Raw genomic sequence first — 24,136 nt, 5'->3', positions numbered from 1 at the left:
TGAGAAAATTTAAAACACAAATCTATTCAACGCGACTTACAATTCCAAAGGCACCGTATGTATACCATCCTCGAGTACCTTCCGCTTATCGTAGAACGGTGAGAGTCCCAGCTTGTTCTGCTCGTACGTGATTATCCCCTGGTTGTGCACCCGGAAACCTACGTTTTTCGCAGTGTCTAAACTCCCCTTTAACGTGATCATGTACCTAGACCAAGTCACCGCATTCTGCTTCTTTAACATCCCTTTACACGAAAATTTTGTTCCCTCTTTCCCTTCGACGAAATAGCACTTGGCTGTCAGGGCAATCATCTGATACCCGATGAATTCCGCTTTGAATATCCCTCCCGTTCGACTCGAGTACTTATCGGTGACAAGCCAGTTTTTCACGTCTTTGGCGTACTCGTCGAGCAGTTCAAGGTGTACGACATCTCGCAACTCTTCTCCAGAGATGGCAAAATACGCCGAGTCCGTATCCATGTAGCAATACTCAAGGTCTCGACGGTCTACGTACTTGTCCAGGAAGTCATAGTAGAATGCGAGCATGCACAACTTCGCCAGCTGATAGACGGCTATACCACATTGGTAAGCTCTATCGATACTGACCTTGTGCTTACCTTCTCTGATCTCTTACGCATCTCCTATCTCTTCAAGGTCTTCGAGGTAGATACGGGCATCTCATCGCTGCATCGACCTTCCTTTCATCTCTGGTAAACATAGTACTCGCGTGCCTCGCCAGATCTTCCATCATCTTGCCGTAGAACGAGTTCCCCTTCAACTTGGCTGTATCTCCCGCAATACGCTTGTCAGGGTCTTTATCTGCTTGTCGTCGTGCATCCGCAATCTCTTTCGGAAACCATGCAAATGGCTTACCTCGAGTGTATTTGATGAACTGGTGAAAAGCAGTCACTTTCAATCCATGGTCAACGTACCATTTCAGTACGGGCGAATACAACAAGATCTTTTCAGCTTTCATCAACCCTAGTAGCTTACACGTACCTGAAACACGCTTGCGCCCCGTAGTTGTCAAGTACTCTTGCATGTGCTCATGGATTTGATTGTCGGGTATCTCCTTGACCACAAATAGCGGAGCCATCTCGCTGAATTTGTCATACAGTTCCAGAGGTAACTCGATATCGACTTGCGCAAAGCCGAAGAGCGATCCATTTTGAACACCTCGCGTCAGTATCTCGAGATTGTGCGCCGATGTCGGTGTAGGCACCTTGATCATCTTTTCCTCCCCACACGGAAAGTCTTCCAGCAGGGTATTCAGGTAGAGCATGTTCGCGTCGTACCCTAGAATGGTCTTGCATTTGTTTGGCTGCTTGTAAATGTGAGATCTGATACCCATCACGTCCCTCTCGTGGTACCTACAATCGCGGGGCCACCGACCATCCCCGTCTGCAAGAGCTCGTAGGCCTCATTTTTCGTGCACTCTGTGCATGATGCTTGAACCTCATTGCAAGCCTTGCACTTCTTGTTGAAGTAGTCTTCTTTACACTTATGCTTACAAGGCTCTCCTGGGGCGTAGAGCTCTAACTTGGGGCTCAGCCGTAGAGACTTGTTCAAGACGTAGCGCATCGACACACCTGGGATGCTTACCGCATCCTTCAAAATGTCTATGTCATCGTCGTAATACTGTAGCCTTGTCTTGTCCACGGCTTCAATGAACGGTTCCACGTCGGCTAGATTGTACTCGCGCAACCAGTCCATCATAGTGACGCAGCCTCGCTTGTAAAACTCTCCGCGAAATGTTTCATACTCTTCAGGAGATAGCGTGTTTTTTCCACTAAGACTACTATGGAAGACCTCGTGCTCAACGGGGCCGACATGGCTCAACTTGTCGTAGTTTGACAACCATTCATATGGAAACACGAGCTTTTCAAGCTTACATTCCAAAGACTTGCACCAACTGTCATAGCTCATGCCAGGTACAAGAAAATTCTTGATATCGAGAAATTTGAACCTCGAGGTTGTAAGGGACATGTAGTCGTTGTCTTTCTTTGCCACATTGATCTTTTCGCTATCGTCTTTGGCAATTTGCTCCACAAAGTACCGGTAGATGTGTGCTTTTTGCCCATAGACGAGCCGCCGTGGTGCCTTTTCAGAGTATGTCTTGGGCTCAAAGACTCTGATGTTGATCTTGAAGTGCCTCGCTATATCCTCGAAATCTACAAGCTTCGTAGGACGCACATCATTATGTTTTAGCTTGGAGTCCTCATAGCACTAGCGAGCTAGTTTGAGGGATTCTTGCGTGATATGCTTCTCGCGCTGCTTTCTCTCCACACAGTAGTGTACGGCAAGGCATCTCCAAAAGCATAAATTGTCCGTTCGTTCATCTTCCTTATCTAAGCTGTAGACTCACCTCTTCTTTCGCAGGCAATCTGGAAGGGGTCCGCACCCCAACAGAGGCTCACGTGTGCTTATAATCTTGATCTGTACATGATCGAAGACGATTTTACCTTCATATGCTCCTGGGGTCTCGGTGGTTCTGGCTGGTGGTAAATATGCCTTACTCCAAAATTCATCATCTTCCAGATCAAGACGCTTCATTTCACATTGTTCTATAAAAGCTTCGATTTCAGCGATGCTTGATTGCGACCTGGAGCTCTTACTTTTGTGATATAAAGATACACCACGTCTACCTTGGTGAATATCACAGCTGAAACTCTACACAGCATTAACGCGCATGTCTATGAGGCGTGATTTTTCGCATGATCGCATCCGTTAGTGGTTGGTTCAAATTTTTGTTGATTCTCCATGTTGGATATCTTCAATACCTGTGACTTTCTTATTTTTTTGTGGAAACAGATGCTCAATGTCTTCAGTACCTGTGTGGTTGCCTTGTATGTCCTCCGTGCCGTAGTAGTCTTCCTGTGCTTCCCGTTACACCTCATCATAAAGCGTTGTCCCTCTCAAAATTTGTTCCTTTGCCCTATTATAATAAAAAGTAACACTATCCTGCACACTCTGCAATCGATCAGCAAGAGCGTTGCGAGTTGTTACTACTGGCGCTGATACAGTGCTGTATACTTTGCTAATTGCATTCCTAAACCAACTCAATTCTCTTTACTATATACACATTTTGGACTTTCGGATTTTTTCTAAAGTGGACAGAACTTTGAGTAGGGAATTTCCCCTACTCAACTGGCGCATGATAGCACTTTCGGATTTGTCAGATGTCGTTGAAGTTTTTCGCGCATGCGCAGATGTTTTTTAAGCGTTGCCGTGCATGGGTTAATTTTTGCTGATGTCAGCAGATTTTTTTACTCATTTGAGGTACGAAAGAATCTGTGACGTCACAGATATTTTTAAGGTGTGGATTGTTTTTTTAGCGACGGTTTTGCGTTGAAAAGTGTCAAAGCAGTGTTACTGTACTTATAATGACCCCCTACCCTAGCTGGTTTCAAAACTGCAAAGGCAGTTAAGTAAGATGAAAAAAAAGTCAAAAAAGCTCTGACACAAAGCATGGGCGAGTCGACCCAGGGAGTATGCATTTCTTTATTCCAATAGGAGTTTTAAAGGAATGTGTTTAAGGTTGTTAAAACCTTCTGTATACTTCAAAAATCTCATTGACTATTCTTAAATAATCTGAGGTGTTCTTTTTTTAAATAAAATGCATTCGCTTGATGATGTGCACAAGTTGTTTATCATCAACAGAAAGATTATCATGCAAATTTTCTCCAGTGGAGTAAGCAATTTCAAGCAACTCGAATCCAGTGTGATGAAATTTTCGTAAAGACCGTCGCCACCGTTGCAACGAAAGGCTAAACCAATACGTGTGTTCCCTACGGGCAGTGACCAATTTCAACAACGTTGCCGACAGTAGGTGTTGGAGATTTCGATTTTTTTGAAAAAAGGGCGTCAGAGTATAATTGTTATACATGCAAGTGAGTAGTGAAGGGCCTTAATACTATTTTTGTCATTCTACCACATCATTTTTCACACAGAATGAAGTGTTTTTAGCAATATCTTTTTGGGAAGACTCGCACACCAAAAAGTGTACGCTAACAGTCAATCTGACGTTAGGACCTAGTCGGTTAGAATATTTTATACCGGGTAATATCAGTAAATGTCTTTTTGCGTGATAAAAATGAATGTGTCAATTACGTGGATATAAAACATGGAAGACAGAAAATTAATTAAATACAACAAGTGCAAAGATTTGGATCAACTTGTACTTTGTTATCAGCCATTAACTCATCTCGCGAGTCTCCATTTCATCGTTTCGGTAAGACTCTTTTTCAAGGCGCTAGTTAACAGTCAGTTTTTTATTTTAAACTTATCAAAGATAATCCCTGTGCTTTTATTTATTTTTAATACCCGACCTGGGCGTTTTATTCGGGTGAGGCAATCAGTCGGAAGTGGCGTTTATGGATCCCCCAATAAAGTTATTTTCAAAGGCATTATGTTCTAAGATCCCCCTCCCCCATCCCAAAGTTGAGACTCTGTGAAGAGTCGCTTGGAGCAACTCTGAATTAGGGGATAAGGGGCAGCTGGAAAAAGCAGTTTATATTTATTGGGGGATTGTAGGATTACCCTGAGCGTTTATTCGAGTAGAGAAGACTTTATTTTGATTATGGTGTTATATATGTCAAAAATACAGTAATTATAATTACGATACGGTATCTATATGTTTATTAAAAAAGTGTACTTTCTTAGCCTAAAAATTGCTGTCGTTCGACTTTTTCTAAGTTTGATGTTAATGGCAAACGGTGGTCAAAGGAGAAAAAGAGCTTGTCTGGTATGGTTTAGAGAGTTTTCGTTTTCGGCAGTCATAACAGACGAGAAGTGTGAATCTTTGTGACCTTGCAGTATGAGAATAGTAATGATATATTTCGTCGAGTCGTCTAGTTGCTATGCTTGCACGACTTGGTAGCTCACATTGGAGCTTTAACATGCAGTAGAACCCCCGTCTCAATGATAACAGTATGAATATAGAAACTGAAGAGGCTATCCCTGGGTATATAAATTGCAGCAAATAAAATATGATTTTAACAAAGCATGGCTTTACTTAGATCCATCACCCAAATTTCGTGGTTTAAATTACCAGATAGCAGCCATATGTTATCGATAAATAGAAATAAAAAACTGCTTTGCGTTTTTCTATAATGTTAAGATCCTTTCCCAAAGAACAATGACGATGCTGATGTTTGTATACGTGTTTCCAAATTGCTTTGATCGGATAATGTAGTGGTAGTTACGTTACAAACAGGCTTACAAAAGCCATTTTGTTTAACACGGGAAAGAAGTACAGGGACGAAATAACGCGGACTTTTACTAGATACTAAAATCCCTTCTTCTCTGTCCCCCTTATTTTTTAATAGAGGGGGCCTGGGTCGAACTGTTTTGAATCCATAATTGCAGCTGTCAATGCTAGAAAAGAACGAAGAAGTAGAGGAAGAAAACACGTTAATTTATCATGTTGTCGATTAAAAATATTTGGTTGAGTTCCATTTCCTTGACTCTGTAACTGTGGTATAAGCGGACACAGATATTGAATGCCAGATAACTTGTTTCTTGTAACTATAAACGATATTTTTGTTTTGTGTGTATAGCTATATAGCTAGCTAAGCTAGCTAGCTAGCTATATGACTTTTACTCAGATGCTAAGCTATAGCTAGCTATAAGGAGTATTTCAACCAATCTGTAAAATAAATAAATAAAATAAGCTAGCTAGCTAGCTACATACACACCAGGTCATGCGCTCTAGTGGGCTCTAAACTGGCTAGATGATTTTCCTTTCTTCATTGCATTGTGGTGCCATAGATTAGTGGTTATATTTTTCGTACTCTGTGTAGGAGACTGGGGTTCGATTCCTCTTGACGGCGATTCAACATGAGCGAGTGAATGTTACTGTAGCCCCGGGTTAACCCAAGCTATGTGCGGGAAATTCGAAAGATAGCACACTGTGTGGACCCTTGGATGTTGCCGAGAGTTGTCTAGTAGAGCACTGGCCCTAATTGGGTCTGCGTAGCTCAAAATGAGCATTAAATACACTAGGACTCTCCATCTAAGCCATGACCTCTCCTGGAAATAATAGACAGGGTATATCCCTCAATATTTTTGTGAGGCTAGCCATGTAAAATATGCACATCTATCTATCTATAGCCACAAAAATGTTGCTAACATCAGCACAGCAGGGTGTAATCCAGGTTTGTCAGTAGCCGTTAAAAGAGGGTGACGATAAGCCGCAAACGCCTGCATATATAAAGGCAGGGGTTTTCCGGGCAAATACTTGATTTTTTTTCCAAATACCAAACTCGCCCGAAAACGCTCGCACTTTTTATGGCGTATGTGGCTTATCGGGACCCTTGTGCCGTTAAATAGCTATTTCCCAACTGAAATTTATCTCTGAAATTTATCCCTGAATTTCCCAATCTAACCTATTCAGGTAAATCATTCTGTGAATAACGAATGTTAAAATTTTTAGACAAAAGGGGTGGGGGGTTTCTCTTTGAGGAGCCAACATTCCTTCATTTGTGCGACATGCACAAATGAAAGAATGTTGTACAAAATGGTACAAATTCAAAGTCTTATCAACTGCAAATAATTTTCATTTTAACATTATCAAAAACTGTTGATTTTCTATTTTGTGAATCGCTCTCCACACATGTCCTGAGGGGTGAAAGACATCGCACTTCCAAGTTTCTTTTAGGTGTGTGAAGAGGCGCGCATGTGCGATCCCACGCTATTCATGACTATTCACAACTTCGTAAACCATTAAGAAAAGAGTAAATATTGATCTAAAACTTCTATACCAGCGGTTAAATGCAAATAAAATTGCACTTAACGTTGCCAAAACCGAGGTTATTCTTTTCAGGCATCCCAATAAATCAATCAGCTATGATGTTAGACTTAAACTAAATGGCAAAAAACTATACTTTTCCACTTGTGTTAAGTATCTTGGGGTTATTATCGACTCTCACTTAAATTAGTCATTTCATATAAAAAACTTAGCTACCAAACTTTCCAGAAGTAATGGAGCAATTTCCAAACTCCGTCACTATGTTTCCTTAAAGATACTCCTCTCTGTATACTACTCTTTTCCTTACCTTCTTATTCCTTCGAAGTTTGGTGTATAACCCATAACATCCATACTGATCAAATCTTTAAACTCCAAAAAATAGCGGTCTGGCTCATCACCTTTGCTGACTTTAATCAACCCTCCAAACCTCTACTAAAGCATCTTAACCTTCTTGATATTTTTGATACCACCAAAATCTGTAATGTAACTCTAGTTAACCAAATTCTGAACAAAACCTCTCCACTTGACATAAATAGTCTTTTCAGTCTAGCGTATTTATTTATTTATAATGGAAAATTCTAAACATATAATGATGATCATATAATACAAGGATAACTAATCCATGGATCAGTTATTTAACTAGTGTGATGGTCTCCAGCTTGCTTAAAGTTTTTTAGCAATTTGTCTAATTAAAGTTCCTTTTTTAGTAGAACATTTTGTTTTTGTAATTAGTTATGTTCTCAGGAAATGAACTCTTACTTATACTTATACTTATACTAGGCCTGAAAAATCTTACTAATTTTTCCCTGTTATATATATAACCATGTATTTGTTATATCAAAACTTCACTTTTCTTTTTTAATGCAACAATGAAATTATTTGAATTTATGATTTAAAATTTTGATTTATGTTACAAGGAATTAGTATTGGGAAGATGTTTTGGGTATCTGGGACTATATAAAATTGTTTTTCTTTCTGAGTGAAAACATTTGTCCTTCTCTCTGTAAGGCTCTCAAAAAAATTCCTAATGGGGCCTGTATTACTTAATGTATTACCCATGTATTGTTCTGTAAAAAAGATGTTACGGTGCCATGCACTACACCGGCACTGTTTCATGTTATAATGTGTCAAATTTATTTCATAGTATGTAAATGCTGAAAATGCTGTGGGTAACTTTAGACAAAGTCTTTTTTGCAAAACAACACCATTCAATGCTGATGTCAGTTATGTCAGTTATTTCAGTCATATCCGTTATATCCGTTACTTTTTCACACACATAGGCCAGGCAAACAGAGTTGAAAAGTTAATCACACTCTCGAACATGCCCGCACACGTAAATAACCCATGACGGAGCCCAGAAAGGCCTCATAATTCGTGAAAAATGATTATGCCTACATTAGCAACAATTAGCACATTTTAAGAGTTTGGACTTAACCAAATATCCTACAGTACATTAAGAACAAAAATTTTCAGACGGAAAACTTTCGGATTTTTTGTGATCTGAAAATTTTTCCGAAAAAAACAGGACTAGTGCATAGAAATTATATATAGGGTAATCAGAAAATCAATAAAAACTGCAGTTTTTGAACCTATTATTTTGAACTTATTATTTTTGTTGTTTTCCCCTTTGATTGAGGCTCTATCTATAAAGTTGAATCCTGAAGACCCTTTTTAGATCTTGATTGAATATATGTACACTATAAATGCTTCTAACCTTTTTGTGTCACTTTCAGTAACCATTACTCTTGAAATCTGATTACAATTCATTCAAAAGACTTACCCATACATTTTATGACTTTATAAATCTTGTCCGAAAATTTTTCCTCTGAAATAAAAAATTGTGCCCGAAAGTTTTTCAGCTGAAGTTCTTCCGCCAAAAATTTTAGTTCTTAATGTAAGTCAACTCTAAACATTGACAAGTTCAAAATGTGTGAATCAAATATAGAAATAGCCTACGCAATTACTTGTGGTGGTGAACTTTCAAAATTAGCTGCGTTGTCTTAACATATTTTGACTAAAGATTGTGTACTACTACTAGAAAAGAATAGTTATTATGCTATTTCTTTGTTTAATATTTTGTAATTTTATCTGTTCTTAATAAATTTTCAAGAAATAGATTATAAGTAATGCATATTGCACGAAGATACTCGCCTCCACCACCTGATCCTTATCCTTTACCAAGTTTGAGACTGGTAATACTGTGCGTATCAGTAGCAGTAGCATTAAGCATGGTTGTGGTGATACTTCTTATTGATGTTCGTCCTCCACCACTGTCAGATATATTTTTGACTGCTGCTTACTTTCCACTTGGCCAAAGTTTGATGCTTAAGACACGTCGTTGGACAAAGAATGAAAAAAGTTGTCAAAATTATGGAATACCAAGATTTAACTCAAACTTTACAGACACATTGTGTGGACAAGCCATATGGCAGAGCTCTGCTGATTCTGAAGAAGGTGACCGATATGTGAACAAAATAGAAACTGTTTACAGGTTCTTTGTGAATGATAATGTTAGTGCAGAATATTATAAATGGAACTTGTTGAATGGTGCTAATTTGCAGCTCCCACTTCAACATTATTCTGATGAAACAGACATTGCACCAAAAGCTGGTCAAGAATATCATGCATTTAAATGGGACCCTTTATTATATTATGTTCAAAAATCAGTTACTGATAATGACACATCAACGAAGGAGAGAAAGGTGTGCACTAAAAAGGAGTGTAAAAACACTTTCCGCCACATAGTCTATATATTCAGGTATGTGATGTTGCATTCAATGACAAGATTATTCTATGAACCAGATATGCCTATCCTAAGACATGGTTTGATATAGTTTATGCTTCTTTGTTTCATGGTTCAGATTGTTTATCGCTTTTATTTCTAGACAAAATAATGCATTTGCAAGACTCATTATTTTTGGTTTTAACCAAAGTCGTGATGCCAGATTAGGTGTTGATTTTGCTGGAAGGTAATTTTTTTTGATCACATGCTCGCATTTTGTTTATCTGTGCGTCTCAAAGAATTTTTTGTAATACTCAAATTATGATTGAGTTGCTTATTATGAGAATTTTTAAAACCCTTGTGACCTTGACTGTATGGGTTTGTTCATACTAATTCGCGGGTAAACACAAAAAAGTTATTACGCACAACTTACACAAATTATGCACAAAGATTTTAATGCATAAATAAATGCGCCTAAAATAGAATTATTTTTACTATGCAAAATTTTGTACGAATGTTTATAATATAACAGGATATTTTCGCAGCATCTTATCACAACCATATGTTATTCACAATGCTATTCTTTTATTACGAAGACTAATTAAATGTTATAGACTGGCTGGTACAATGGTAGACTTGATATCTCAAAACCAACCTTCCTCCCTTGATGCATTTATCATAAATTTCCAAACATGGGTGCAATTTATTGTCCGTACTTTACCTTTAAAGATAATCAACAAAGGTGAGGTTCATTACACAACATTAAGGAAGAAATTGTTTGTGGTAGAAAAGATCAGCGAATTAAATTTTGAAAATATGATCTTATTGCTAAGAATGCAGAATATAATTAAGGCAAATTTGTAAACATTAATTCCACTTTCTTCTCTTTGGCACTCTTTTCTTGTAACTTTATTTCTATCAAAGTAACCTTATCACGTATACTGTAAAACCTTTTTGCTGATATTATTTTACATTTTTACATTTTACATTGCATTTCAGCCTACCTTGGAATCTTCATGCTCGGTCAGGGAGTGATGGCGCTCTTTAACATAGAGTCGTGGCTTACTTTGATAGATTTGTTTACAAATCAACTTCAATTGTTGTGGCAACATTTAGTTGGTAAGGCTTTACTTTGTTATCAGTCCTGATAAATCATCAAAAATTGATTGAGCGTGCAAGAGGCATTTTAAATTCTATGTTTGAGACCTTTTACTACTAGATAATTTCCTTTGCAGGTTTGTTATGAATTGTAATCGGTTTATGTGCTTTTGTTTCAAAATATCTATGCTATTTTGTCTTGATAAAAGTTTGGTCTTGCGACTGAACGAATTTTGTGCTAATTTCATTAGGATTTGGTGAATCAAGACCAAATATTTTCAGTTATGACGTTTTTCTGTTTTGGTTATCTTTTTTATTTGTTGTATGTAATCGATATTTGGTTTGCAGTCATTTATTCTGATTTTTTTTTTATTTTACCATGAGAGGTGTGGTACAACATTAATATGTCACATTGTGCCATGTTGGAGGCTTGTGTCTTTTAAAAATGATCAGTCATCAACTTTTTTAACTACATTTTTTATGATACGCTTTTTTCTTGTTTTCAGACGCATCGATTAAAGATTTGTACTTTCTTGCAGTTGCACTGCTTCTTCTGTTGATACACAGAACACAGATTTTTCTTATGGTAGGTGTGAAGCGTCTATTATTTTTGTGCTGTGTCAACATGGTACGTACCCACGAGAAAAAGGGTGCAACCGGGTTGTTAAGTAACCTAAGAAACCTAGATTATTATATTTGTTTCCCACTTGAAAACCCGAGAAATATTTCTGTACGAGGAATGTTTTTGAATGGCCTTTTTTTTTGAATCATCGCTATTTTTGCAGTTACTGTGATCTCCTCTTATCTTGTCTATAGTCAATAGGTATATATATATATCGTGTTTCGCCACCTTATAAGGTAAACATTTCATGATTTTTTAAGGTCCGAATTACCTATATAACTTGAATCCGGATGGTGTTTGAGCTAAATACGTAATAATGTAGTATTTTGCGGAGCAGAATTATATAAAAACCAACTTCATGTACTCCCCTCCCTTACAATTGCATTTTGGATAGCCAATCTTTCAAAAAACTAACTATACCATTAAATAAAGCTCGACCCCTGTTAGGTAAACTTTGAAAAGTCACTCTTCAAAAAAGTTTTTGTATGACTAGATAGAACAGCAGTATAAGCCTAACACATTTACGCCTTAAGTATGGCAGAATTTATCTCTCAGTTTGATTTCCATGCTTCCTTATTAAAAACATAGGGCCGGTGAAAAGTTCAATTATTTCAATAATCGAGATTAATTTCCGTATTGATGTTGTCCCGAACTAACCATGTATGTCTAAAGTATATAGATGATTTGTAAGATCTGTTATGATTACCTTAGTAAAGGGAAAGTACCGCAAAGAGTTTTGACATAATTGTGTTTAAAGTAACCTAAAGAGGCAATAAAGCTATTTTGTGAGAAAATGCCTAAAGCGGGAGATTGCACGATTAATTCTGTCAAATTGAATTTTCGAATTTGACATGTCGCCACGTCAGTAAATATATATTATTCCGTAAAAAACAACTGTTTTATTTTTAGCCTTACGACGAAATGCACAATGTTCACAAAAAATGTAGCAGCTTGTTGACATCTGCGGTGGAAAAAACACGCCGTCAAGCGGACTCCGTCAAGGATGACATTTTACTTCAATCGTGAAGGGTCTTCCATAAGCAATATTTATTGATTTTTAACAAGGGTGTTGAAAGATATATTGTAATATTTTTTTGTTTTGAGATATGAATTTTTGTTGTTGTTTTGTGTTTGCACATTATGAGAAGCTGTCATTTTGCAAGATGGCGTTTGTTTGTCATCGTTTTAAAGACAGCTAAATTCAATACCCTTTTTTCATTTCAGTTAAACGTGCGTTTTCTTTTATGGGTTTTAGACTTGAAAAAGTATTTCTCCACAACACATCACATGTGCCGCCATTGACAGCTTTGTATTGAACAATAATTTCTTAAATTAGATTATGTTGTTTTTTTCTTCATGAGAAGTTTTTATTTTTATATTGATGATGCGATGTGTAGGTCTCTTATAACGGAGTATATTTTATTTATTGTATCAGTTAAATACCTTTTCTTGTTGGAGAACTAACGGAAGTAGAATGCAATTTTTATTTTGTTCATTCATAATTGGTACTTGTAATCATTTCCCAAATCTCTTTTCTGGGCAACTGTTGTTTTTGAACTCTTGATACACAGTGGAACCTCCCTTAAGCTGACATGCTTTGAAGCGGACACCTCTATGGTGTGGACAGTTTGATTTTTGCGCAACCAAGTCTTTTAGAAACAACGTGACCACAATACACAAAATAAAAATTTACAGAATTACAGCCCCGGAAAAAAGAATACCTTCGTTTCCAGGGCTTTTTTATCTGACATTGGAAGGCGATATGATAAGCATGGCAAAGCCCCTTGAAACAACGATATTTGAAAATTTTCACTTTTAAGATAGATAAGCGCTTTTAGGAAACATAATAGCCTGACGGCGGTCCGTCATTAGTCGGTTAGGACGCGATATTTCCCCCGGGGTTTTTGTATGGAGTTGAACTATGGTACGCAGCTTTGATGCAAAAACAACGGTACTCTTTGGATAGGTGAAATCATTTTCACTAACTCGAACATGTATGTTTTGAGATGACTATTTCAAAATACATACATGTCGGTACAGAAACGAGTGGCGGTGGCTAGTCTGTATCGGCGAAAGTAACACAGTGAAGCAGGTCCAACCACGTGCTGTGGTTGCTATTGATTTGACACATTAGATTAGCCTTTTTTAAACAGAGAAAAAGTTGTCTTTGCGGTCGCACCGGTGTGTCACCGTACTAGTATAAAAACACAAGATACACCAGGTATAAATAACATGTCCTTGAACTTTTATTATTATTTGAAATTATTACAGAATATTAAACATGCTATAAACGTGTGTTTGTTACCGTAAAAGTAAAAATAAAAAGAATGTTTATGGTATAAATAAATTTAAATAAATGTTTATGGTTAAATTTCTTCTACGTGAATGAAAAATAGCGAACTGCTTAATCGAAAAAACAGACATAAACATTTAAATATGAAAGGCCTCCGTTCCGTGATCCGTTCTGCCGGAATGTCATAGCGTAAAGAGCCTTGGGGAAGAGGTTGCTGTACGGTATAAAACTTTTTATTTGCGTTTGGATTAAAATAGTAAACAAACTTGTTGCCTCCCTTTTGAAATTTTAATAGGTTTACATCATCATGCCGGAAATAACGCCTAAAATATACGAAAATAACAAATTTATTGAAGCAAACATTAATTGCCTGCTTTCATGTAAAAACAAACTAAAAGTTAATTTAAGTGAAAGAACATCTATGCGCGGGATGCGCAAACAGCATGGCAGTTTTTACAAATTTTAAAAACAAATTCAGAGAGATAAAATTTTGCACCGGAAATACAATAGCTTAACTTACACAACAATAAACAGAACGAAGGAAGTTTTGTCACTGTTTCAATAGCTGTTTGTACACTCCATTGATAGACAATGCTTGCTTCTGTGAACAATCAATAATGTCATTGTTCATGGCGTGCATCATTGTGTTTTTAATGAGTTCATATTTTGAAAGATCAAATTCAAGATGGCAGATTCATTGTTTTTACACTTAAACTTAAACACTTTAAAAAACTGTGCCCTTTGTTTTCACTTGACAAAATCTAGAAGTTTTGCATAAATTTTACTTTGTTGATTTTGTTTGTGTCCCTGTTCACAAGACGGGGGTAGGTACAAAAATGTGTAAAATTATACTGTTTATATAAATTACACTAGTTTCATCCTTTTATCTTAATTATTGTAAATTTATATTTGTATTTTAATTTAGCTTGCTTTGCACTTTTAAGACAACTAGATGTAATTTAATAATTTGGTAATTTTTAAAAAGCATTTAAAATCAGTATTTAACCCCCGTCTGTAAGTATTATTTCCGCTGAACCATTGCTCAGTCAGGCTAGAGTTTATTGTCAATATAGATACATTCAGACCACAGTCCCTTTTGTGACGTAACAATTACAAGTCTTAAAATAATTGGGAGTTAAACACGAAAAAGGAAAATACAACCAAACGGTTAGCGAAGATCAAACGATCCATATCTCTATAGCTAACGCGACGTTCAGAGATCCTTAGTTCGTCGATTCGGCACCCGGTTCCTAAAGTGGAACACGGCGGAGGATGGCGAAAATAAGGGTTTCGACCTTGCTATTGCTAGCTTTGTTCATTGGACTCGCAAAATCTCAGATAACAGCGCCTGGAGGTGAGTGTCTTTTCAAAATTTATTGTTAGAAAGCATTTCTCAGACGGTTTACTCAATTTTCGTAATTGTTGTTTCTGTGTATACTTATTGTATCTATTTCATTTATTGCTACCATTTCAGGTACTATCCATTTCATAAAATCAAATGTAAACTTTTATAATGATTATAATAAATATAACTTCATTTAAAAAAGTTTAGAAAAATTATAGGGATCATGATAAACGCCAGCACATTTTAGTGTTTAAGAGGTACTGAGCTTCGAAATTATAGTGTCGTTAAACTGAATTAGAATTACATAAGCACTGAACTAAAATTTTAAAAAAGCTGCTGCGAATTATTATTCTGACTAAAAAACACGAAAAGCAAACAAGTGCAACACCAATGGAAAGAGATATCTGATGAACTCACTTATACATGTATTCATCCCCCACGCCCCTAAAAACGGTATGGTTTTTGCCTTTAGACCCTCTTGGACATTTTTCTACGTATTTTTATTTTTTATTTTTAAAGTTTTAAGATACAGTAGAGAACCCGAAAAAAAAATTTCACAGTTAACACTAGACAACGCCATGCATTGACACTGACAAAGTACATATGACAACTGTTAGAGTGAAGTATTCTATCATGAGTGAGACCACGGATATTGTTTTGATAATTTTAAAAAAACATAAACAAATATAAAATGATATTTGCACACTTCTTAAAAAAATAAAATAATCTGACATTGGTTGATTTATCTACGTTCACTTCCGGTGAAAATTTACGCACGATTCATGATTTAAAGAAGGTACGAAATTGAGCGCTCTTTCAAATTTATTGACTTACACGAAAAAGTAGAAATCCTTTTGAGCGGGTTATTTTAGACGAGAGGTAAAAATTTCGATGTGAGTGAAAATGTGTTGGCTAATATTTTGTTTTTTTTCACCAACCACCGTGTTACCGACTTTATTCTATGACTACGCAAACTTTAGCTTATTTAGTTCACTAAGACCAAAAATGCCCCCAAAATAGGGGGTACAAATGTTGAATATTCTAAAGTTCACATATTTATTTAGTGATATAAAAGAAAGAGAATTCTAAAACTCACTAAAAGTTGTGTAAAATTTGGTCGATAAAAAGGACAAATTTAGAGAAGAAAAAAGAATAATCGTGAAACACAACTCTGAGTCTTTTTATTCCTTTTTTAATTTACAAATTTTTAAAACTATTTTTAATTTGAACATACAGTAAACTTGCAAAAAAAAATTGAGCAAACTTAGAATTTTCACAGCAACAGTGATATTATACTTAAGTAAATTCTCAACATGCTCAGTAAATAAATAAACATCTTTCTTAACATAAACAGCGATCTTCTTTCAAACACTTGACTTTAACAAAGTAAAAACAATATTATTGCATTGCTATTTCTTAAAAGATAAAGTGAGACAACTGTGTCGCCATAGAATAATTGTTTATTTTGCCGCTCTTCATCCACGGCGTTAGAATAAATTACACAAGCCTTTATAAACTTTCCCATCGCTGATAACAAATTTTGTGTAAGTCACAAAAATCACAAACAACAAAATGATATTCCTCAGCTTCGCCAGCGCTAATTAGGCTTTTCTATCTAGAAAAGGCTGGCTGCCCTTCTCTAGATAAAAAAGCGCTAATTATTATTAGGTGATGCTTATATACATATGTTTGATATAAACTTATCCGGAAAAGTTTTTTAAACTTGAAATTCCTGTTGATGTTGAATTTCAAATATTGAGAAAAGTTTTTTGGTCAAATGAAACTTTTTTAATGTAACGATTTGTTGTTTTTTTTAAATTAAAGATCATTATTAAGTTTAAAAGCAAGGAAATACAAAAAAATGCATTTGTTCATCGTACATTATTAGCAGAAAATAGTAATTTCGAAGCCATTTTAAGTAAAACGTGGGTATTAAGGAAGAGGCGAACATAAAACTAGTTTGTGGCATTTGTGGCAACAAAAATTAAGAGAGCCGTTAACCCATGGAAAAATCTACAAGACCGATTTGCATTGCAACTTCGTAGCATAAATAATTGATAATTAACAGTCTTTTTTTGGACAGGAATACTTATAAGATATAAGTTATCTTTTCAACCTCGATCCCAGGGCTCTTATCTCTTTCTTTACACTTATCGAGGTTGAGGTTGGTACATTTTAATGCCGTTCTCTGTTCTTATTGATTCTTGCATTTCTCTTTTATATTATTGTTCTCCTTCAACTTGGGGATGTTGCTGTTATCTCACCTGCAGAGGTTTGTTGTACTTTGTTTAAAAAACTTTCCACGTACACTATCATGTTATAGCAAGTGTTCATTTTTTTAAAAGAAGTACTATTTTTGCAGGCACAAAAAGGTGAAAAGGGAGTAAAAGGAGGTCGTGGACCACCAGTAAGTAAAAAATCTCCCCTTAATTTTACAAATCACTTCAGTAGACAAGTTCTTCAAGGATGTTAAAACGGATGTTGTTTTTAGGGTGATGACGGAACAGCTGGAGCAAACGGAGGAGTAGGACCTCAAGGACCCGAGGTATGATCTTTTTCAAAGTCTCTATTCAAAGTCGACTTTAAAAAAGAAGTGAGCAAGTTCTTACCTATTTTTACTTGGGTTGATTGTATATTCAGGCTTTTCACTTAGGGAGAAGAAGGATTTGAAGGTGACGAAGGGGATGAAGGACCACAAGGACCCCCAGGACCACCAGGTCGTCCAGGAGGAAATCAGACTGTATGTTGAACTTAATCTCTTCTGCAATTCATGGAAAAAAGAAGGAATTTCAAGAATGAGTAATCATTAAACTAGTTCTTTTTAGGCTATCGTTGTTGTATATGGACCACCTGGACCAAACGGACCAATCGGTCCGCCAGGAAGAACAGGACCTAAGGTATAACTTTTAAGACCTAAGGTGTAATTTTTTTGCTGTTTGTGTATGTGTGTGGGCACAACTGTAGTTAGGCGACGAAGATGATTTTTAATTTTTAAAATGCTCTCAGACCCCTAAAACAGCATTTTTCAACTTTGAAGTATACTGTAATTTTTAAAAAACATTTATAAAAATCGCCATGAGCCGTGAAAATGGGAAAATACATCAAAATCATAAACGGCATAATCTAAGCAGCTTGTTCATCAATATGTTTTATTGTTTAGGGATACATTGGTGAAACTGGCGAACCTGGAAGTCCTGGCGATTCTGGACCAAGGGTACGCAGTATTTCTTATTTATGATTTTATTTAATAGTAGTAGTCTCATTAGACAATTCTGCACAAATTAAAAACGATAAGTGATTGTAATTGCGTGTTGGCAACCTTTGTATCCAATTTCATGTCTGTTTTTTATATCACTTTCAGGGTGAACCTGGAGTGGTTGGTCCAAAAGGAACTGCCGGAAAAGATGGAGTTAATGTGAGTTCTAATTGGCATATTTTTGTGCCAGCACCGGATATGTTTTAAACATTTAATAAACGCTTACAATTTCTGATTTAAGGGACCCAAAGGCGAAACCGGAAGTGTTGGACCAAGTGGAGCTACTGGTCTTCCTGTAAGTATAATTACAAACCTTTCTTTACTGAATAATGAAGGTTTTTTATCCCGGCATCTTATCTTCTTTAAATTCATTAGGGCCTTCCAGGACCTTCTGGACAACGTGGTGCTAAAGGATCCAAAGGAGAATCAGGAGAGATAGGTAATAAAGGCGCGAAAGGTGATGCAGGACGAAATGGAGAAGAGGGTGATTCTGGCCTACCAGGAACAAAAGGTGAACCGGGGTCAAGAGGTCCAAACGGGACAGTTGGTTTTGCAGGACCTGACGGACAAGAGGGGCCAATGGGTCCTCTTGGAGACGCTGGGCCAGAAGGAAATAAGGGACCTAGAGGACCGAGAGGTCCTGATGGACCGCCTGGTGTTGCTGGACCACCCGGAGAGAGCGGAGCTACTGGACCGAGCGGGCCAACTGGGCAACCTGGAAAAAGAGTAAGTATTGGACATAAAACAAATCCAATTTTTTTTATTTGCGAAATGATATAAATGGAAAATTTCAATTTAAATTAGGGTGAGCCTGGTTATCAAGGTGCACGGGGTGCCTCTGGAGATCGTGGGCCGACAGGTCCTACTGGCCAGGACGGGGGCGACGGTGCTGCTGGTGGGCGTGGTCAACCTGGACCACCTGGTATGCCTGGATCATCTGGACCAGCAGGTCCACGTGGAGAAAATGGTAAACCTGGACAGAGAGGTTTAAGAGGACAACAAGGAGAACAAGGAGGTCCGGGTTTACAAGGATCTGTTGGAGAGCGAGGAGATAAAGGACCAAGAGGGTTAGCAGGACAACCTGGTATATCTGGACCCCCTGGAGAAAGCGGAGTTGATGGTAGACCGGGACCAGCAGGTCCACCAGGTAATCCTGGTCAAAGGGGAACCTCTGGTATGCCAGGTTCTCCAGGACTGCCAGGATTTCCTGGGATTAAAGGTCATGTGGGACCAAGAGGTTTCAGGGGAAAATTTGGAGAAAAAGGAACTCGTGTAAGTCATTATTAACTTCCTTTATCTGCAACTGTTTTAAAACCTTTTTATAGAGATATGTACCTATCATATAGGGTGAAACTGGTAGAACTGGTCAACGTGGTATTCCTGGTCCTCGTGGTCCACCTGGAGACCCTGGTTTAGCTGGTCCCGACGGAAAAAATGGGGAAAGAGTATGTGCTGTTTATTAATACGTTTATGATGAAATTTCAACAGTAAAAGTACCACGTTTTTACCATTTTTAAATTGATATTTAGGGTCAACCCGGAAAAGATGGAATACCTGGATCACCTGGCCAGTCTGGGCCTCGAGGTATTCCTGGCAGACAAGGCTTAGCTGGTGAAAGAGGTGACAAGGGTGCAAAAGGGCGTCAAGGGGATCCCGGATTTGATGGTACCCCTGGAGAGCAAGGAGAAGTAGGACCTAACGGTGACCAAGGATTACCTGGACCAAGAGGGAGAAAAGGAGACCAAGGGGATCCTGGAGATCAAGGTGCACGTGGTGCAGCTGGTTTAACTGGTCCGCAAGGAGCAGCAGGACCACGAGGAAGGCAAGGAAGACGTGGAAAAGCTGTAAGAAACTTTGCTATCATGCCCACTCCGCAGGTTATACATATAAAACAGAAACATATTAAAAGCAAGTTAAATTTTGTTTAGGGTAACCCAGGTGAGAGAGGAAATGATGGTTTACCTGGAAGACCTGGTGAACGTGGATTCCCGGGAGAGCAAGGAAATCCTGGTGCTCCTGGATCGCCTGGAATTTCTGGACGAAAGGGACCTGCTGGTCAACCTGGCCAAAAAGGTTCTCAAGGTGATCCTGGTACGCCAGGTGAGGTTGGATCCCCTGGAGCAGTTGGAAGACCTGGAGTATCTGGAGAACAAGGAGCTCCTGGAGCCCAAGGAGATCAAGGAGAAGTGGGAGAACCCGGAGATCGAGGAAGAGATGGTCAACCAGGTTTAAGAGGATCAATGGGACCTCGTGGTCCTGTAGGCCCTAGGGGTAATCCCGGACAACGTGGAGACTCTGGAATACCTGGAGATGATGGCAAACCAGGAGCCTCTGGAGCACCAGTAAGTTATTAAAAGTGCTTAACTTTAGACTTCATGTTTACAGTACTAACATAAAAGCATTGTCATCAAATCAACTGTCTATTAATTTTTCCAAAAGCAATACGTTAATTAAAGAAGTTGTTCTTTTTTTAGGGTCCAGCCGGACTTGGAGGAGAACCTGGACAACCCGGACAACGAGGTGGTATGGTAAGTCAGCCTTCAGCCAGCGTTCCTAAATTACTGGATTTAAATCAATCATTTTTTTGGATGATATGTTTGATTGCTTAATTTAGGGAAGTCCTGGGATATCAGGAGCACCTGGAGATGTTGGTGCTAAAGGTTTAAAAGGTAACAGAGGAAAACGTGGCAAAACAGGAAGTGCTGGAAGAGTAGGAGATAATGGAGTAAAAGGGCCTCGAGGACCAAAAGGCTTAAGAGGTCAATCTGGAAGACAGGCAAGTGTAAAATCAAAAGAATTAGCTCATTCAAATTTATTCCTATATATTTCAACAAATCTTTTATTTCTTAAATGTAGGGAATACCCGGTTTACCCGGTAATACTGGCGTTCCTGGACCTGTAGGTCTTTTAGGCGAACAAGGTCCTTCAGGACCACCAGGGGCTGTTGGAAAACCAGGACCCAAAGGAGACAAAGGACGAAGTGGACCTGATGGTCGCCCAGGTACTAATGGTCGACCAGGACCCGATGGATCGAATGGTCTGGACGGACGTTCTGGAAAAGATGGAAGTCGTGGTGTGCAAGGGAACCCAGGACCAAGAGGAAAGCAGGGTCTAGCCGGATTTGTTGGAGGTTCTGGTGCGCCAGGCGTTCCAGGACGAAGAGGACAAAGAGGACCAACGGGGGAGAAAGGTGCTGATGGTAAAAATGGAGTTGATGGAGAACCTGGTGATGAAGGTCCACAAGGACCACAGGGAGCACAGGGTGAATCCGGTTCTGACGGGGCTGACGGTATTCCAGGACGAAATGGAAGTCCTGGTTTAACTGGACTAAGAGGCGATAAAGGTGAACGTGGATCAGCGGGTCTAAAAGGCAAGAAAGGTGACAAGGGACAAACAGGCCCCGATGGCCCACCAGGTGCACGTGGAGATAGGGGGTCAACTGGAGCATCAGGAGCAGATGGAGACAAAGGAGACGATGGAAGCAAGGGGGAGGCTGGACTACCAGGTCCTTTGGGGGCTAATGGTGATCGTGGGGATACTGGCAAGAGAGGAGAAAAAGGTGATATTGGCTTTATGGGATTTAAAGGAAAAAAAGGTCCAAGAGGCTCAAAAGGAACCAGAGGATTGCCTGGGTATATGGGAGAACAAGGGGATCTTGGCCCTAAAGGAAGACAAGGTCCAACAGGACCGAATGGGCCAGCTGGAGTTTCAGGGCCAATGGGACCACCTGGAGTTAAAGGACCAACTGGTGATCCAGGACCAAAGGGTTACAGTGGAAAAGATGGACGGCAAGGTCCACCTGGACCTCCTGGGCCACCGGGTCTCACTGGACCTGCAGTGCTTCCACCGTGGTTGGGAGGTGGATTGGCAGAAGGAGAAACGAAAGGACCAGATGAGGAGACAGGTCCTGAAGAACCAGGACCAAACCCAGAAGAACCTACACCAAATATCAATCCTTTTTTCCAAGTATATAAATATTACTCAAGCGACACGAAGAAAACAAATCCTACCGATAAAGATCTTGATCATCTTGAAAAAAAATTTGCTGAGAAAGTACAAAAGTTAAAATCTGAAGTTGCAAAATTAGAAAAACCGGACGGATCTGAGTCGTATCCGGCACGCACCTGCAAAGACATTCATGCCTTCCATCCAACATTCAAATCTGGCATGTATTGGATCGATCCTAACAAGGGATGCAAAGAAGATAAGATCAGAGTTCATTGCAACTTTAACATAACCGATGAGGAGGATATGGTAACAACATGTGTCTATCCACAAAACAAAATGGTGCGTACCATTTGCTTTCATGCTTAAGGATATTTAAATATTTTTTAATCACACGAATAACTAAGGTGAACATTTAAACTTCAAAAATAAGAGAAAATTAAAAACATGCTTGAAATTGGAAAACTTTAGAACATTTAAAGGCTCCCTTAAAGTTGAGTGTTCTTATAAAAAAATAAAAGAAACGTTTATTTTCATTATTAGTTCGAATAATAGAGGAGCACTCAATGACGCATGAGATTCTAGATTAATTGCTTTTAATTTATATCATTATTCTTATTAATACTTATTGTTTTACGTTATTAATTTAGACTATCGAAAAGGCAAGCTGGGGAAGTAAACTGTTAACAAAAGCGCAAAAGTGGTTCGACGAGGATCATGAGCTTGGAAAGGTAAGCTACATATTTTAGGACCGAGAACGTAAGTTTGACTTTTTGTTAAAAATTAAAAACATCTTTACACCATCCTGAATCTCAATTTAAGTTTAGTAAGATTCGAATATAGTTTTTCTCTTCGTTGCAATATATACATAAATGCAATAAAAACCAAATATAGGCGAATAAGAATGATTGATTTTTTTTAGCTGCAATTTAGACATTCAGATATAAACCATTCTTTTAATGTTTTAAAAATGCAACACTTTTAAAAAATGGTTATAACTTTGTTTTTTAGCTTGCTTATTCAGCAGAATTATCTCAACTTACTTACCTCGGATACTTAAGTAAAGAAGCCTTCCAAAACGTCACCATCCATTGCCAGAAGTCGATTGCGTGGTTTGATCGACAGAACAACAACTACAAGAAATCCTTAAAATTTAAAGGTACTGACGAACAAGAATTTAAATACATTCCAAAGGACGCTAACGATGATGAGTCTAAATTCTCTCCCGAAGTCCTAAAGGACGATTGTGCTTTCCTCTCGTCAGCATGGAAGGAAACAGTACTTCGCTTCAGTAGCAAGAAGTTTATTAGACTTCCTATTGTCGATATGGCACCGTGGTACAACAGTGATGCCAAGTCGCAGTTTGGACTAGAGTTGGGTCCAGTATGTTTCATGTAGGACTACAAATAGCAAGATAAGACAATTACCCTAGTGACGTAATCACTAGTATTTTAACACTCTTTTTAAAGTGTTTATAGTTAGATCCTGATTTTGTAAATTTTTGGTACATTGCTTGATTGTACGCCATTCCCCTGCGCTTTCCCCCTTTTAGTCGGTTCCCTAATGCGTGCGCGCGTGCGAAAAAAATAATAAAAATATAAAAATCTGAAAACTGGATTTCTTCATTCTTCTTACCCTGCTTCAAATTTTCAAGCTAATTTTATTTTCGCAAACATAGTGTGTAAAAATTTCTTGAATTGACTATTTTCCACTCAAGAATGAAACAGTATGGATCAGATTGAAAAATTCTGATTTTTAAACTGTTTCGTAAAATTATCCGTTTCGATTCGTTTTAATTAAAATTGAAAGTTGAAATCATTTATAATTTCCTTGTAGGGGAGAACGGATTTATTGAAAGCATTGTTCGTTTTTCATTCTAACCTATTTTATTCTTAAGTAAAAATTCAGCTGCAGAGATCAGGACATATTGACAACAACTGCGATAAGTATTAGCATGAAGAAAATTTTCCTAGCTTCAAGAATCATTAAATCTAAGTGGAAAATTAAAAGCAAACGACATTCTATTTGTATTACCATCAATGTTGATATGTGAGAAGTTCTTGTGTGTGTCAACGTTACCATTGCTGTTACCGAAATTGTGCAAGCTTAC

The 24,136-nt window shown here is 37.9% G+C and overlaps 2 protein-coding genes across 3 annotated transcripts; both read left to right on the top strand.

Annotated features, from left to right (window-relative positions):
- Nucleotides 1–8,587: 8,587 nt before the first annotated feature.
- Nucleotides 8,588–12,667, top strand: LOC130621676 (uncharacterized). Its single transcript, XM_057437006.1, has 6 exons — nucleotides 8,588–9,503; nucleotides 9,631–9,714; nucleotides 10,082–10,209; nucleotides 10,467–10,586; nucleotides 11,072–11,151; nucleotides 12,097–12,667. Exons 1-6 carry the CDS (start codon nucleotides 8,872–8,874, stop codon nucleotides 12,211–12,213), a joined length of 1,161 nt encoding a protein of 386 aa, XP_057292989.1. The 5' UTR covers nucleotides 8,588–8,871; the 3' UTR covers nucleotides 12,214–12,667.
- A 1,923-nt stretch (nucleotides 12,668–14,590) lies between these two features.
- On the top strand, nucleotides 14,591–23,638 carry LOC130621874 (collagen alpha-1(I) chain-like). 2 transcript variants are annotated; one of them, XM_057437232.1, is made up of 19 exons: nucleotides 14,591–14,834; nucleotides 17,054–17,097; nucleotides 17,188–17,232; nucleotides 17,317–17,370; nucleotides 17,479–17,565; nucleotides 17,651–17,722; nucleotides 17,986–18,039; nucleotides 18,187–18,240; nucleotides 18,323–18,376; nucleotides 18,457–18,807; nucleotides 18,886–19,353; nucleotides 19,428–19,526; nucleotides 19,611–19,925; nucleotides 20,010–20,423; nucleotides 20,556–20,609; nucleotides 20,696–20,857; nucleotides 20,938–22,368; nucleotides 22,677–22,757; nucleotides 23,038–23,638. In XM_057437232.1, exons 1-19 carry the CDS (start codon nucleotides 14,753–14,755, stop codon nucleotides 23,422–23,424), a joined length of 4,308 nt encoding a protein of 1,435 aa, XP_057293215.1. In that variant the 5' UTR covers nucleotides 14,591–14,752; the 3' UTR covers nucleotides 23,425–23,638. The 2 variants fall into 2 exon arrangements, with proteins under 2 accessions (XP_057293215.1, XP_057293216.1); XM_057437233.1 differs by lacking the exon at nucleotides 17,054–17,097 and having other exon boundaries at nucleotides 17,186–17,232.
- The last annotated feature ends 498 nt before the right edge of the window (nucleotides 23,639–24,136 follow it).

This window comes from Hydractinia symbiolongicarpus, chromosome 12, assembly GCF_029227915.1.
Source record: "Hydractinia symbiolongicarpus strain clone_291-10 chromosome 12, HSymV2.1, whole genome shotgun sequence".
Taxonomy (NCBI): Eukaryota; Metazoa; Cnidaria; class Hydrozoa; order Anthoathecata; family Hydractiniidae; genus Hydractinia; species Hydractinia symbiolongicarpus.
Note: the sequence above shows the minus strand (reverse complement) of the source record. Positions and strands in the feature narration are given on the sequence as shown.